The sequence below is a fragment of the Bos indicus genome, chromosome 13, assembly GCF_029378745.1.
Source record: "Bos indicus isolate NIAB-ARS_2022 breed Sahiwal x Tharparkar chromosome 13, NIAB-ARS_B.indTharparkar_mat_pri_1.0, whole genome shotgun sequence".
In the NCBI taxonomy this organism is placed as follows: Eukaryota; Metazoa; Chordata; class Mammalia; order Artiodactyla; family Bovidae; genus Bos; species Bos indicus.
The window spans coordinates 25,979,194-25,994,248 of NC_091772.1; the positions used below are offsets into that span (position 1 = coordinate 25,979,194).

General features: G+C 42.9%; 1 protein-coding gene across 1 annotated transcript in view; it reads left to right on the forward strand.

Moving 5' to 3' along the window:
* Window positions 1-12,748: 12,748 nt before the first annotated feature.
* The window catches only part of GPR158 (G protein-coupled receptor 158), a 301,001-nt gene continuing 298,694 nt past the window's right edge, over window positions 12,749-15,055 (forward strand). Inside the window, exon 1 of the mRNA XM_019972812.2 lies at window positions 12,749-14,326. Within this exon, the coding sequence (XP_019828371.2) occupies window positions 13,425-14,326 (902 nt within the window). The 5' untranslated portion in view covers window positions 12,749-13,424. The remainder of the gene's footprint in view (window positions 14,327-15,055) is intronic.

Here is a 15,055-nt window from a genome sequence, read left to right on the forward strand (position 1 = left end):
TGCCTCAAATATCTACCCATTAGCACTTTGGCTCAGTTTTCTCCTGGTCCTTGTCCCAAATCTGCCCCCATTTTAGGAAGGAGTGGTGCGAGGGTGGGGCAAACCCACTTTCCTCGATAGACTGTATAACACAAAGCCAGTAAACGGGAGGCGAAACCACTTCATCGTAATTTGCAGGAAGCTCTGTCCCGGTTTTTAGGAATTCACCAATTCTAAACTCATTTAGCAGCATAGAGACCTGTATCTGGGGTTTGTTTTGTTTTTTGAGATCTACTCTTTCCATAATGTCCAGGTCAATTTTAGAGACAAATTTATTGATGATCAAGGAACTGAGTATGAAGTCTAAAAATCCTCTGCCTGTATTTAAGAGGTATCCTGACCTTTCTCATCTCCATTCCTAATGTGCTTGGAATGAGTTAAATAGTAAAAAGTGTAGCTTTATGAAAATACCTGGAGTGAAGGTTGTTATGTTTCACTGAAAAATATGACTATTCTTCTAGCTTGCTTATGTATCTAGCTGCCCTTTCCAGCAACTTTCCCTAAACAGCAGCTTGTTTCTAACTTCTTGATGTTTGAAAAAAGCCCCACCCTCTCCACCCGCCTTCCCAGGTAGGGCTTCTCTCTGCCGTCATCAGAAAGAGATCTGACCTGATACCTTTGACTTCTAAATGAACACTGAAATTGGCCTCTTTGGGGGTATCTTGCTGTTTTCTTCTTTGAGGTACTGTGGGACACCCTCAAACCTTTTCAGAGGAGGAGGAATGGAGCCTGTGCCTTGCTGGCAGGAGAGAAGCTCATGCACTTTATCTTTTCTCTTTCCCATCTTTTCTCTGAGGGAATCTCAGATATAGCTCTGATGGTAAAATACACGAACGGCTTGCTATTTATATCTAGTGTTTTAGATGCCATAACGATCATAATATGCATCATCAAATATGTCCAATTAAATTGGTGATAAATCTTACTTCGATGTTACTGCTTGTATTAAAAAACCCAGGAGTTTCATCTGGAACCAGGCTGTTCTGTCATTGATCAGAATTGGCTTTCTGGAGAATTATGTTGTGCCTCTGTGTGATCGTGCTGTGCACCCCATGCTGGAAGCTTCGCTCCCCTCCCAGTAGGAGTGCAGCTTCTCATTTCCTCAGCCTTCTGTTCATGATTTATGGATCAGATAGAGGATAATGTTGGCTCCATCTGGAAAGTGGGTCAGCCAGTCTTTGAGGAGACTCATTGGAGGCCTTGAAATAGTGCTCTGGATACAGACTCCAAGAGGAGAGAGGCTGATAGGGAAGAGAAGAAAGGGCTGGACTCTGAGGAAGTGAAATCAAATTTCTCCTCAAGTGGATTTCGTCAAAGACGGAGGCTCAGCGCAGTGTTATTCCCACAAAGATCTAGTTGAAGACAGGCACAGAAAACCCTTCCTGATCTCTAATGCCTCTCCAGGAGGGTTGTCTAAGCACTGAACTTTCCACAGGTAGACTGCTGGCCGTTGGGTTAAGTCAGTTGGAAAAGCTGACTGTTACCCAGGAAAAGTATTATGTTGGCACCTACTGGAACAGTTATATCCTTTCTTTGCCAAATTTGTCAGCCCAGTGAATTGCAAAATGTGGGGATACCCTATCCCCTTTTCACACCTCCCCCACCCATGAAGGTCAGCCACCTCCCTGAATCTTGTGTTCAAAATTTCCTTGCTTTCATTTTCTTCCGTGTGAGAATAAACACAGTTCATTCATCTGTTCTCCTGTGGATAGGCATTCAGATTTTTCCAGGTTTGTGCTTTTTAAACAGTTGATATGATTCACGTTCTTACACATATCATGGGGTATACATGTGCCCTGTCAAGAGTGCATCTGTCAAGAGTGAAAGTGCTAGATCAGAGGGTAGGTGAATGTTGGACATTACTACATAATCCAAAATTATTTTCTGAAATGATCATACTAATTTACATTTCTACCAGCAGAGCACAAGAGATTTTGTAAATCCACATCTTCTCTGTCCTTTCCCCATCCAGTGCCAAAAACTTGGCATTATTAGACTTTTTAATTTTTGCTAATCATATAGATTTAGTTTGTTTGTCTCTTGTTTTAATTTGCATTTCCACACTCACTAATGAGGTTGAACATTTTTGTATTTACTGGCCATGTATATATCTTCTGTTTTGAAATTTCTGCTCTTATCTTCTGCTCATTTTTCAATTGGGATGTAAGTACTTTAAACTGATACATAGGAACAATGATTTTTCTAAAGACTAAAAATAATTTTATTCTAAACTTAGGATTCTACTCCCAAATGGAGTTGGTATACATTATTTTATATATTAAAATTATTCTTACTCTAGGAAAATCTTATTGGCACCTGCAATTCAGTGGGTATATATAGGCAGCCACATTTCCAATCTTTGGAAAATGACAGTCTTGAATTCAACAATTTTCAACCATCTCAACCATCATCATCCTGGTTTCCCCATCCACTTGGAGTCCAAACCACCCTCATCTCTCACTTTGACTAATACAACTACTTTCTAACTAGTCTCTGCTTCTACTCTCGCTCTCCTCTGTCCATCTACACAGCAGCTGACATGATTTTGTTACTCCTGTCCAAAGCCTCCCATGACTTTCAATTGCCCTTGTAGTAAAAGCAAAACTCATTGCCGCAGAGCAAAAAACTCTATGTGATTTGATTGTTACCTTCTCTCTCCCTCCACCATTCCTTGACCCCTGTTCACATAGAAATGTTTGCTGTTTCTGGGACAGACCAAGTCTGATACTCTTTCAGGGGTTTTATGATCATTATTTTCTGTGGGGAAAGCTGTCTCCTGTGTCTTCCCATGTATCCCTCTTTCACACCATTTACTTGTCTACTCAATGCCACTTAACTGGAGGTGCTTTCCATGACCTCCAATCTCTGTGTATCTTGTTCTTTTCTTCTCACTATTTACCTCTTTGGCTGTGCCAAGTCTTAGTTGTGACACATGCAATCTTCCATCTTTGTTGCAGCATGAGAACTTGGGTTGTGGCATGTGGGATCTAGTTCCCTGACTAGGTGTTGAACTCAGGCCCGTGCCTTGGGAGCATGGAGTATTACCCACTGGACCACCAGGGAAGTCCTTCTCTGTATCTTATCCCACTTTATTTTTCCTCACAGTACTTATTACAACTGAATGTAAGTGCCATGATGGCAGAAACTTGACTTGTTTATTGCTATATCACTTTTATCTAGAACAGTGTCTTGCAAATAGTGGACCCCCATAGGTATTTATTCATTAAATAAGGTAATAAACAATATATATGAGAATGCAACCCAAAACTTCTTCAATTGTCTACCTAGAAGTTCACAGATAGCATTAAATCAGCATATGTAAATCATACCATGTAGAACGGAATCTAGGATGGCTCTGAAAGTTGTGAAAAAGTGAAAGCATTAGTTGCTCAGTTGTGTCCGACTCTTTGCGACCTCATGGACTGTAGCCTGCCAGGCTCCTCTGTCCATGGAATTCTCCAGGCAAGAATACTGGAATGGGTTCCCATTCCCTTCTCCAGGGGATCTTCTGGACCCAGGGATCAAACCCAGGCCTCCTGCATTGCAGGCAGATTCTTCACCATCTGAGCCACGAGAGAAGCCCCTAGATAGAGTCAAAGGCTAATTCTAGAAAATCAAGTCAATTGTGGAGAATGCCTAGAGTTGGTAGTTTTTTTTTTTATTTAAAAAAACTTTATTGAAGTACATTTTACATAGCACCCATTTCTAGTGCAAAATTCAATGATTTTAAATTACTTACTGAGTGGTACAGCTACCATCATCAGCTTTTGAACATTCTCATCCCCTTTCAGTAAGATCCCTCAAGCCTTTTTAAAGCTGATTCTTATTCCCGTTTCCAGCCCCAGGCAACCACTAATCTCCCTTTTGTCTCCATACATTTACCTTCTCTGGACATTTCATCTAAATACAATATGTGGTCTCTGTGTCCAGCTTCTTCTACTTAGCGTAATGTTTTATCTGTGACGTATCACAAGTGTTGGCAATTTGGTTATTGTTTTGGCTGAACAGGATTCTACTACCTGGCTGTGCCACACTGTGTCTATCCTTTCTCCAGTTGGTGGATCTTTCAGAGCTTTCTGGACTTTGGCTATTGTGAGTAATGCTGCTGTGAACAATGTGCATGTCTTTGTATGAACATAATGCTTTCATTTTTCTTGGGCAAATGCCTAGGAGTAGAATTGCTGGGTCACATGACAGTTTATACTGGACTCATCTGAGAAACTGCTAATCTGTTTTCCAAAGTGACTGTGCACTTTACACTCTCACCAGAAGTATACAAAGGCTCCTAGATTTCTACATCCTCACCAACATATGCTATTGTCTGTCTTATGTATTATAGTCCTAGTGGGTAGGCTTCCCTGGTAGCTCAGATGGTAAAGAATCTGCCTGCAATGCAGGAGAGACCTGGGTTTGATCCCTGGGTTGGGAAGATCCCCTGGAGAAGTGAATAGCAACATACTCCAGTATTCTTGCCTGGAGAATCCCATGGACAGAGGAGCCTGCGGTGCTACAGTCCATGGGGGTCACAAACAATTGGACATGACTAGGAGACTGAGCATTCTTTGTCTCCCTAGGCAGAATGAAACAGAACTCATTTCTAATACATGGATACAATTTCTACTGAAGATCACTAATTATTCTTCAAGAAAAGATATTTGCTTCTGCTTTTGGTTAATTCATTTTAATGAAAAACAACCTTGACATTCAGAAACGCTTTCTTATTTCTTTCTTGACTTTTAATTATATTTTAAGTTTTTATTCTAAAATATCTGATTTGAGATATAAAAATGAACAGTTGAGACAGCTACTTTTTCATCACTCAGGATACTGCAGAGCCTTGAAAACTGTTTCTCTTTTTAGCCTCTGTTCCCTAGTCTACTTTTTCTATGCTCACCAAGAGCCCATTCCTCCCTGGATGCTATGATAAATGATGGTCATATAGACTGGAAGTCAGCCCCATCACCCAAGAACATTCACTAACACAGTGAATGAAAGGAACTGAAATTTTCTTGTGCCAAAACTTCTCTAGAATTCTTCTGTGTCTGTATAGGGAGCTGTTGGTAAAGACCAGGCAAAAATTTCCCTGAAACTATTGATTCCCATGAGTCCCTCCAAAGGACAAATTAAAATGATTTATATATGGCACAGGTCTCGGGCTTCTGCCTTAAACCTGCTTAATGCTAGCACCGAACATAATCAAAAGAAGACGCTTCTAAGTAAACCTCAATAAGGTATGGACGTTCCTTCTTCCCTTATCCTGGGACAATCCAGACTTTCAGTTACTTTTTCATCGAGCACTTGATGTCTGTAAAGGGAGGAGAAGGAAGAGGAAGGGGAGGAGAGACCAATTGACCAGAAATTATATAGGAACTCTTAAATTTCTTTGCCTTCATTTTTTCCCCCCCTTTAAGGATAGCAGAGGTCTGGAGAAAACATTTTTTTTTTTTTTTTTTAACTAGGCATATATAAATGACTGTTAAAATAAAACCACAGCTTTGTAAAACTGTTTTGTATCTGGACTCAGATTTGTCATTTTCTCAGCCTGAAGGCATTTCTGAAACACGTGCAGTGACTGTATTCTTTTCCTACATTTTGCTGGCATATATTTCCATGCTATGTTTCTTTGTTTTCCTTTCCATATAATCCCGGCATTAAGATGATGTCTGAAATTTCAACAATGTTACTGGATTGATTTCCCTCAAGTTTTTAAAAGCTGCAGCAAAAATTTTACCAGCAGTTTACTACTCTAAACTTGTTATTTATAAGTTTCTTTGGATTTACAACATCTGCTCTTTATCAATGATAAATTGTCATTAATTAGTGTCTCCTATTTGTGCGTGATGCTGGGCACTTGAAGATCCCCGCTTTTAAAATCTCCTGCATTCAGACTGCAGTCCATGGTGTCTCGAAGAGTCAGACACGACTGAGTGACTTCACTTTCACTTTTCACTCTCATGTATTGGAGAAGGAAATGGCAACCCACTCCAGTGTTCTTGCCTGGAGAATCCCAGGGATGGCACAGCCTGGTGGGCTGCCATCTACGGGGTTGCCCAGAGTCGGACACGACTGAAGTGACTTAGCCACAGCAGCAGCAGCATTCAGACTGAGAGTCAAGTTCTAAACTGATCATAAAGTAAACCCCTGTTATGTGCAAAGTAATATGCTGATGAAGGCTACATCATGAATTATAACAACATACAGGTATATATGGTGTGAGGGGCTTCCTTCCAGCAAGGGAAGCAAAGTTAAGCAAAGACAAAATAATCCATTTCCCATCTTTTGCTATCCACAAAGTCCATTTATCAGTAAACTTGGCTTCAAGTTTTTGTTCTTATTCCTTAATAAGAAAGAGTGCTGATCCTTGTGTTGAGTGGAGTTGGACTTTGAATAATTTGGATGATTTTTTTTTTTTTTTTTTGGTGAAGGTAATATATTAATCCTTTCCTGCACTGCTGCATATAGGGTCAGCATCATGGGAAGTTGTTTGAGGGAAATACTTGGCCTCAGCACACTTAGGATTTTCCTCCATAAATGCCGTTTCCTGGTGCTCTCTTCCCTTGTGGTCAGGAAGTTCATCAGGTGTGTTTAGTTTGCAGAACCATTTTGTGTGCATAGGGGCAGGAGGATTAAGGGAAACTAGCAATGTGGATCAAAGCCCTAGTGACTCTAGATGGTACTATGCTTAGTGGTATTAAAAATGCACTTCACTGGGAATGCAAGAACAGTCCAAGTCATGACTTCTCAGTGAAAAACAGAGATGACTCTGGAAAGGGAAGGAGTGTTAGAAGTGATGCTGACAGGCAGTTAGAGTTTTAAGGGTAAACCGGAGGCAGATGAGAATAAACTGCTAAGTAAAACACATAAACATCTTGAGTAAGCTTTCTAAGTTAGAAATAGAAAACTGCTGAGTTTTTTTTTTTTTTTTCTGAGTAGATTTCAGGCATCTTTTCATCCCTTAATGTTGACTTTCTCCTTTTTCCATATAAAATGGATGGGAAAGTGTTACCAAAAGAGTTACCAAAAAGCAAGATTATAATGGTGAGAAGCACTGCTCAGAGCAGTGGTTCTCAAAGTATGATCCTTGTGAGGCAGGAGATAGATGAGCCCCCAGCACAAACAGTCAGAGTTTGTTCTCTGTGGACCGATACTCCAAGACGAAAATAGCAGGACAATTGAAAGAGAGGAGGCTAAGCCCTGCCCAGATAAATGAAAAGAGACCACATATTATTCATTCTCGAAGTCAGGAGACTTTGCTGACTACACATGCACAGAAAGACTCCTTGGAGATCAAAAGGGGAGTGATGCTGCTGCTGCTAAGTTGCTTCAGTCGTGTCGGACTCTGTGCGACCCCATAGATGGCAGCTCACCAGGCTCCACCATCCTTGGGATTCTCCAGGCAGGAACACTGGAGTGGGTTGCCATTTCCTTCTCCAATGCATGAAAGTGAAAAGTGAAATTGCTCAGTTGCGACTGACTCTTAGCGACCCCATGGACTGCAGCCTACCAGGCTCCTCCGGCCACGGGATTTTCCAGGCAAGAGTACTGGAGTGGGTTGCCATTGCCTTCTCTGGGAGTGATGCTAAGTGACAGTAATTCTCATAGGCATCTTTGGTAGAATTCATCTTGACCAAGACATGTGTGGAAGGATCCTGCTGCTGCTGCTAAGTCACTTCAGTTGTGTCCGACTCTATTCGACCCCATAGACAGCAGCCCACTAGGCTCCCCCATCCCTGGGATTCTCCTGGCAAGAACACTGGGATATACCAAATATACACTCTGAACCAGGCAAATCAAAATGATTGGCCAAAGGAAACCTGAAGAAACACATAAAGGCAACTGAAACTACCACAAGGGTGTGACTCTCTGAGTCTGCCTTTGTGTCTATCACCAGGTACTGTTCTCTTTTTTCCTCCTAATACTTTACTAGTTTCATCGCTTTCCATCTTTGTGGAATTCATTTTTTGCAAAACTGAAGAGCCAGGGCCTTGTCATTGACCACTCGTCAAGTGGCTAGAATTTGGTGCTCTCACTGCCGTGATCTGACCTCAATCTCTGGCTGCGAGCTGAAGTCCTGCTTCAAGCCACTGTAGGCCAAGGCTACCTGGGATCACTTGAACCAGCAGTATCAGTATCACCTGGGCATATTTTCTCAGGTCCTATTCTAGACCTACTGAGTCAGCAGTTTGGGGGCTTAGGACACTAATTTGTGCTTTGGTGAAAGCTCTCCAGGTAAACCTAGTGGGTATCAACATTTGAGAACCACTGGTGTAGTGATTAAGGGTATGACATCTGGAGCCAGATGGCTGTATTTCTTAGGGCAATTCATTTGCTTGTTTCCCATCTGTAGAATGGTAGCTGTACCAAACTCACAGTGTGGTAATGAAGACTACAGGAGCTAAAACCTTAGAATAATGCTTGGCCACTGTAAGTGCTGTGTAAACATTTAATTGATCATGACGACGATGATGATCCTCTTTATAGGTGTTATTTTCATTTTTTCCACCCACAGGCTATGTTTCACAATTTATACCATGGCTTTGTGTTTACCAGGAGATCTCTTCTAATATATTAGAGTTATTTTCCATGGCTCAAGGCAGTATTTCTCAGCATGTGCTCCATGGACCATTTGCATCAAGATCACCTGTGGTGCTTATTAAAATGCAGATTTTTAACTTCTCCCCAAACTTAGAGCGATGATCAGAATTCTCTAGTGACAATTCTGCATCCAGAAATTTCAAAACCACTGCTCTTGGATAACAAAGACTATGATCTTCATTTTGCAAATGGGCACAGGAGGAACAGGGGTAGCATATGCTCAGGGAAATAAGAACTAGGAATAAGAACTGGATTTCTGATTTTGTGTTATATTGACAGATTATGCTGCTTCTTTGTGGCTTTATTTGCTTTATTAAGAATTTTATTTCGGTTGTGTCATTTTGTTTACTGAGACCTAGCATTATTGAACCTAAAAATAACACTTACCTTATAAAGCTAGAACTATCAAGGATGATGAGTTCCTGGAAAATATACCTGGACTATTATCCATGACTCAGCTAAAACTTTCAGTTGTGGCTGTATCTAATACATCACTCTTGTGTTACAGATGAAGCAAAAGGGCTCAAAGAGGTTGAGAAAAATTGTCAAAAATCACATGACCAGATATCAGCAAAGTGGAAAGTACAGCCAACTGCCAATCCAGTGTCCTCTCACCAAATCACACTGTCCTAGTTATTGCTGATTTAAATGATTTAAAGCAGCACTTAAAATTTTAAGACAATTTTATACTGCTCCCATAAAATATGGTCTCAGCAGGTTTTTTTTTTACTTTTATTTCATTTAAACATATGCTAATATCACATCTTCCTTTTAATAACAGTGATAAATTGATAATATCCTGACAACTCAAAGCTCCATTGTATATTGCTTTTTCATCAGTTCGAAATGGACTGTTCTAAAGCAATTAGATTGACTTTTCAAACTGTGATGAAGTGGTTTTGGCTTTTCCACACAGGGCATACAGGTCATGCATACATTCTCTGTTTACAGTCAAGTTCCCACACAGTATTAACATGCGTTTAGATAACTTAGGTCTTAATTTGAGGCCATGCATGGATATTTATCTCCCCTACAAATCATGTTCATGTAGTTGGTGGTAGGACAGAAGTGCTATTCATGCCAGGATCACTTGATTAACTTACAAAACAACTTTCTGTCTCCATTGTTTGAATTTTTTATATTATATATGAACTTCATCTTAATGCAGTCATCTTTTCCCATTTCTCTTTTCTGCTAAGTTTCTTTTCATCATACCCTCAGCTGGTTCACTACTATCTACTACCTACTTAATTACTCCTCATTTGTTATATCTCAGCTCAACTGTTACCTCCTCATAGAAGTCTTTTTTTTCTTTATCTCTTTATATAAGAATATCCTTGACCCCATATCCTTCACTCTTTATAAATTTACAGTATTTATTTCTTCATGGCACTTACAACAATATGTAATTTAAAATTTTGCTTATTATCTCTCTTTAAACACACTTGACTGTGAGGTCCATGTGTCTACCATGCAAATGTTTACCCCATTACTAAGCACAATGTCTGATACATAGTAGAGACTCAATCAACATTTGTTGAATGTGTATGTCTGTGAGTTGGTGTGGCATTCCATAGTCTGCTTAGGGCTATGAGCTTGTGTTGTATCTTGGTCCTTATAAAAAACTTCTTTTGGCTGATCTCCTTCCGTGATGGATAATAACACAGACATAGTGTTGTCTACCTAGTCGGACCAGACCTCCTAGACCATTTGGACCATAGCATCTTATTGTGAGTGAACCTAGGTTTTCTACATCATTCTACACTGTAATGTGCTATCTTCCAGAGCCTGTATTCTGTGGTAGCCTCTGGCCACACGTGGTTATTGAGCACTTGAAATGTAGCTAGTATGAAGTGCCATATGCTGAGAGTGTAAAATATACATTGTATTCTGAGGATTTAGTACAAAAATGTAGACTACCTCATTAATAACTGCTATATTGTTTACTTATTGAAATGAAATTTGGATATACTGGACTAAACAAAATATATTATTACATTTTATTTCACCTTTTTCTTTTAAAATGTGCTATAGGAACATTTAAGATGATATATGTTGATCTTTGACAAGCATTATATTTCTATTGGACAGTGCTATTCTAAACCTAACTAGTTCATCTCTGTTGTTTGGCAATGTAGATGGAAAGTGATCCCCTAAAGGTTATGACAAAATTGCAGGCACCTCTCATAGCTTGCTCCAATCTTGTTAGACATACACTAAGAGAAGGACTAGCACTTCTGGAGAGGGGCTCAGGTGGAATTTTGGTACTCTCTTAATGTCCAAGCATGAGGCTCACATACAACTTATGTTCCAAGACACAGAAACTTTGCTACTTGCCATATATATATTGCTTAAAATAATACTGGGATCAGAACCCAGGTCTTTCAATTACACCGAGTCACTGAATTACTTATAGAGGGACCTATTAATAAAATTATACCTTCCTTTTCAAATGTAATACTAGCAAATTTTAAAGAGCTGTTAATAAATTATATAGGTTTTATAAAAAATCAATTAATGAGGAAATGACACTTCAGTCTTCAAACAGAAAATCATATTGTATATTCTAATAAATTAAACAAACAGAAAATCACATTATTATTGCCATACGCCCTATATCAGAGGATTAAGCTGGATGACCTTTATTTAGCAAAGGAGTATACTTCATATCAAAACAAGTCAGATATGAACATGAACTCTACTTGTGAATAAACACAAATCTAATAACCATTCTCTGCAAAGCTATAAAAGCTCTCTTGGAGACCCAACACTGCAGTTTTAAAAACTGGTTGCTATGTCTTATTCCAAAAGCCATCACCACTGACACATCAGGCACACATCTCTTCTTAGAGGAGACAGATTTAAAAATAATTAGCTTCCTCATCATGATCTTATGGTTCATTCACTAGTTTACCAATTAGCACCAGGCATTCTAAGTGGTCAAGATACTACAGTGACCAATGAAGGCAAACTTTTGCTCTTTGGAGCTTAAATTTTCATCCTTCAATATTTTCTCAATAAGGAGAATGAAATGATAAAGCAAGTCTAAGCCATGCTATCTTAGAATGCCATAGGTGGCTTTTTTAAAAGTTGGGAATTGAAATGATTTTGAGACTTTCTATCTTGTGTCTTTCTTGGGAAATTTGAAAATGGAGGTGTATATAGAAGATGGAGGTGCAGAAGACACTACATATCCAGTACTAAATAGTATTTTTGAATGAAAGTGTCAGAAGACCCGGTTAAAGCTTCAAATAAAACAATTGGACTGTGTTAAGGGAATGTCCAATCATTTTTTTTTTTTTTTTTGAGTCCTAGCATAGTTATTCTGCTCTTCTTTCTTTAGCTTGGACATCCCAATCTATGGTGAATCAGATGTCTTAGTTCTTGCCTTCATTAATTTCAGGAACTCCCAGTCAGAATGGCTCTCCTTCCCACTCACCACAGACTGACTCATCCTCATTCTCTCACAGTCTGCGTCCTGCCCCTATCCTCGCCCTTTGGCACATTCTCTGTTTACATTTCCACAGGTTCCCCTTCATCCCTTTCAAGCAAGCGTTCTTTAGATGGCATTTTCCCCCTTAAAGTTCAGCCAGTAGATGTCTCCATTACTCCCTTACAGCCAAGACCTTGGCAAGTAGGGTTTAATAATTTCTTTAACCGACAACAAGGAGGAGGATTTGATCATTTGCCTAAAATGAGCAGATGCTTGGGAGGACACGTCTTCATCCTACATCCCTCCCTCCGATATATGTCACAAATGAAAACTACTTTTCCTCTCTTTTCCAGGCAAAAGAAAAGACTGATTTAACGAAGCATGCAAGACGCCAACACCCTCCTCCTCAGTACATCCAAGTTTCCTTCTCTCTGAGCCACCCAAGCTCTGCTTCTACCTTTACTCCAGGCCACCCACCCCCAACCCTTCACGCTCTCGAGTCATCAGGGAACTCGAGTGGGTGAAAGGACTGCTGCATCCCGCGCCGCTGCCTCCTCCGTGCCGCCTCGGGTTCAGCACTGGACAGCTCCCGCCCCAGCCGAACAAATGGTACTCGGCTGATTGACAGAGGAGCCGACCAAACAGAGAACAAGACGAATTGAAGCCGCCCTACAAGGGCTGGTTGCGGCCAAGCTGCCTCTTTAAACTGGCTTTCCTCCCGAGAGCAGGGAGAGGCAGGAGTGTGGTTTGTGGCCAAACCTAAAGACTCCAATTAACCAGCTGCCTAACCCTCTTGGCTCCGGAGAGGCAAACATCTTAAAAGAAACCCTCGCTCTCTGGGACTCGCCCCTGCGCTCGCTGTGCCGGTCTGTGCGCGCGCGCTCCGCGTCTCCGGGCGAAGCGAACGAGGAGGAGCCAGAGCCAGGAGGCGGGAACGACCTGCCACGGGTGAGATGATGGAGCAGCGTCTTCGGTGGCCGCGGCGGCAGCAGCAGCAGCTCTTGAACACACCTCAATGAGAGCGGCGGTGGAAGGAAAGACGTAAGCAGGCTAACTATAGCTGCCGGCTGCAAAAGGGATGTAACCTGTTCGGTTCAAGGCTGCGAGGTGCGTAATCCTGAGCCGACCCATTGTGGAGCGGGAGCAGCCGGCGTTGCCACAGGTGATTTGATTTCCTGTGACGGTAGCTTAGTCAGCCGGGCATATTTCGGAACATCCCTATTTTAAAGTCCTTTTGGACTGGATGCCTGCTGGAGAAGGGGGAAGACCCCTAGCAAAAGTCTTACTGCTGACAGACTGACGACTACAATTTCAAAAGTGACTCCTCCCGTTACCTCCTCTCCGCTCTGCGAGGCAGATGGGAGTCATGGCTTACCCCTTCCTCTTCTGCCTTCTGCTTGTTCATTTCGGATTGGGAGCTATTGGCGCCAGCCGCGAAGCTCCAAGTCGGCCGGATTCCCCTCGAGAGAGGACCCTGAGGGCGAAGCAACACGCCCAGCAGCCGGCTCGAGCCTCTGCCTCAGACCCCTCTGCTCCCTGGAGCCGCTCCACCGACGGCACCATCTTGGCGCAGAAACTCGCCGAGGAGGTGCCCATGGACGTGGCCTCTTACCTCTACACCGGGGACTCCCACAAGCTGAAGCGAGCCAACTGCTCCAGCCGCTACGAGTTGGCGGGCCTGCCGGGGAAGTCGCCTGCCCTAGCCAGTTCCCATCCCTCATTGCACGGGGCGCTGGACACGCTGACACACGCCACCAACTTCCTCAACATGATGCTGCAGAGCAATAAGTCGCGGGAGCAGAACTTGCAGGACGACTTGGAGTGGTACCAAGCGCTGGTGCGGAGCCTCCTAGAGGGTGAACCCAGCATCTCCCGGGCGGCCATCACCTTCAGCACCGAGTCGCTGTCCGCACCCGCCCCGCAGGTCTTCCTCCAGGCCACGCGTGAGGAGAGTCGCATCCTGCTCCAGGACCTGTCCTCCTCAGCACACCACCTGGCCAACGCCACGCTGGAGACCGAGTGGTTCCACGGCCTCCGGCGCAAGTGGAGGACTCACTTACACCGTCGCGGCTCCAATCAGGGGCCACGGGGCCTGGGCCATAGCTGGCGGCGCAGGGACGGGCTGAGCGGGGACAAGAGCCATGTCAAGTGGTCTCCGCCTTATCTGGAGTGCGAGAATGGCAGTTACAAGCCTGGGTGGTTGGTCACTCTCTCCGCTGCTTTCTACGGGTTGCAGCCTAACCTGGTCCCGGAATTCAGGTAGGGAGGGGTAAAAAGATAAAAGGCAAAACCTTCCTTCCGGTTTCGCGGGTGGCTGTGAGTGTGGAGAAGGAACACTTGGCTGTGACCCTTACGCCTCCCACCCTCAAAGCCCAGACCTGGGCTGAGGGACACCCCACGCAGCCGCAAATGCTTAGGGACAAGAAGCGCCCCGCGTTTGTAAGCTTCAGACGCTCAGCGAAAGCTTTTCTCTCATATCAGTTTCCCTGCAAGCAGAGATGCCGTTTCTCTCTAACCCTCGGGAGAGCAGGGAGGGGAGTTCCCTGTTAGGGGTGATGCACAGAAACCTGGCGAGCTCAGGGCATGCTAGCCAGGCGCAGACTGGTGAACATCTAATGAGACTAGAGAAGGGAGCAGGAAGAGAGTTCGTTTTTTCCTGCAACTTCGGGATAGCCTCCGCCTGCTTCCTCCTACGTGTGTAGTTTGGGGCGTCAGTCTGTTGTTAGTCAGTTATCAGAGCGCATGATGAAAACAGTCAATCCCGCCGGCAGTTCTGTACCCTCAGCAGTGAGTCAGTTTCAGCAGCATAGCTGTCTCCCAGATCCAGACTTTGCAATTTGCTCTGTGTTCTCCTTCTTCTCATCTCCCTCCTTCCCCGAGTCCTCCCATTTCCTGGTCCGCTCTTCCTCTTTTTAGGCACACCTAAGCGACTTAGCAGCAGCAGCAGCAAGGTTTCTCTGGCTCTTCAGGTGCTCACCCTTTATAAAT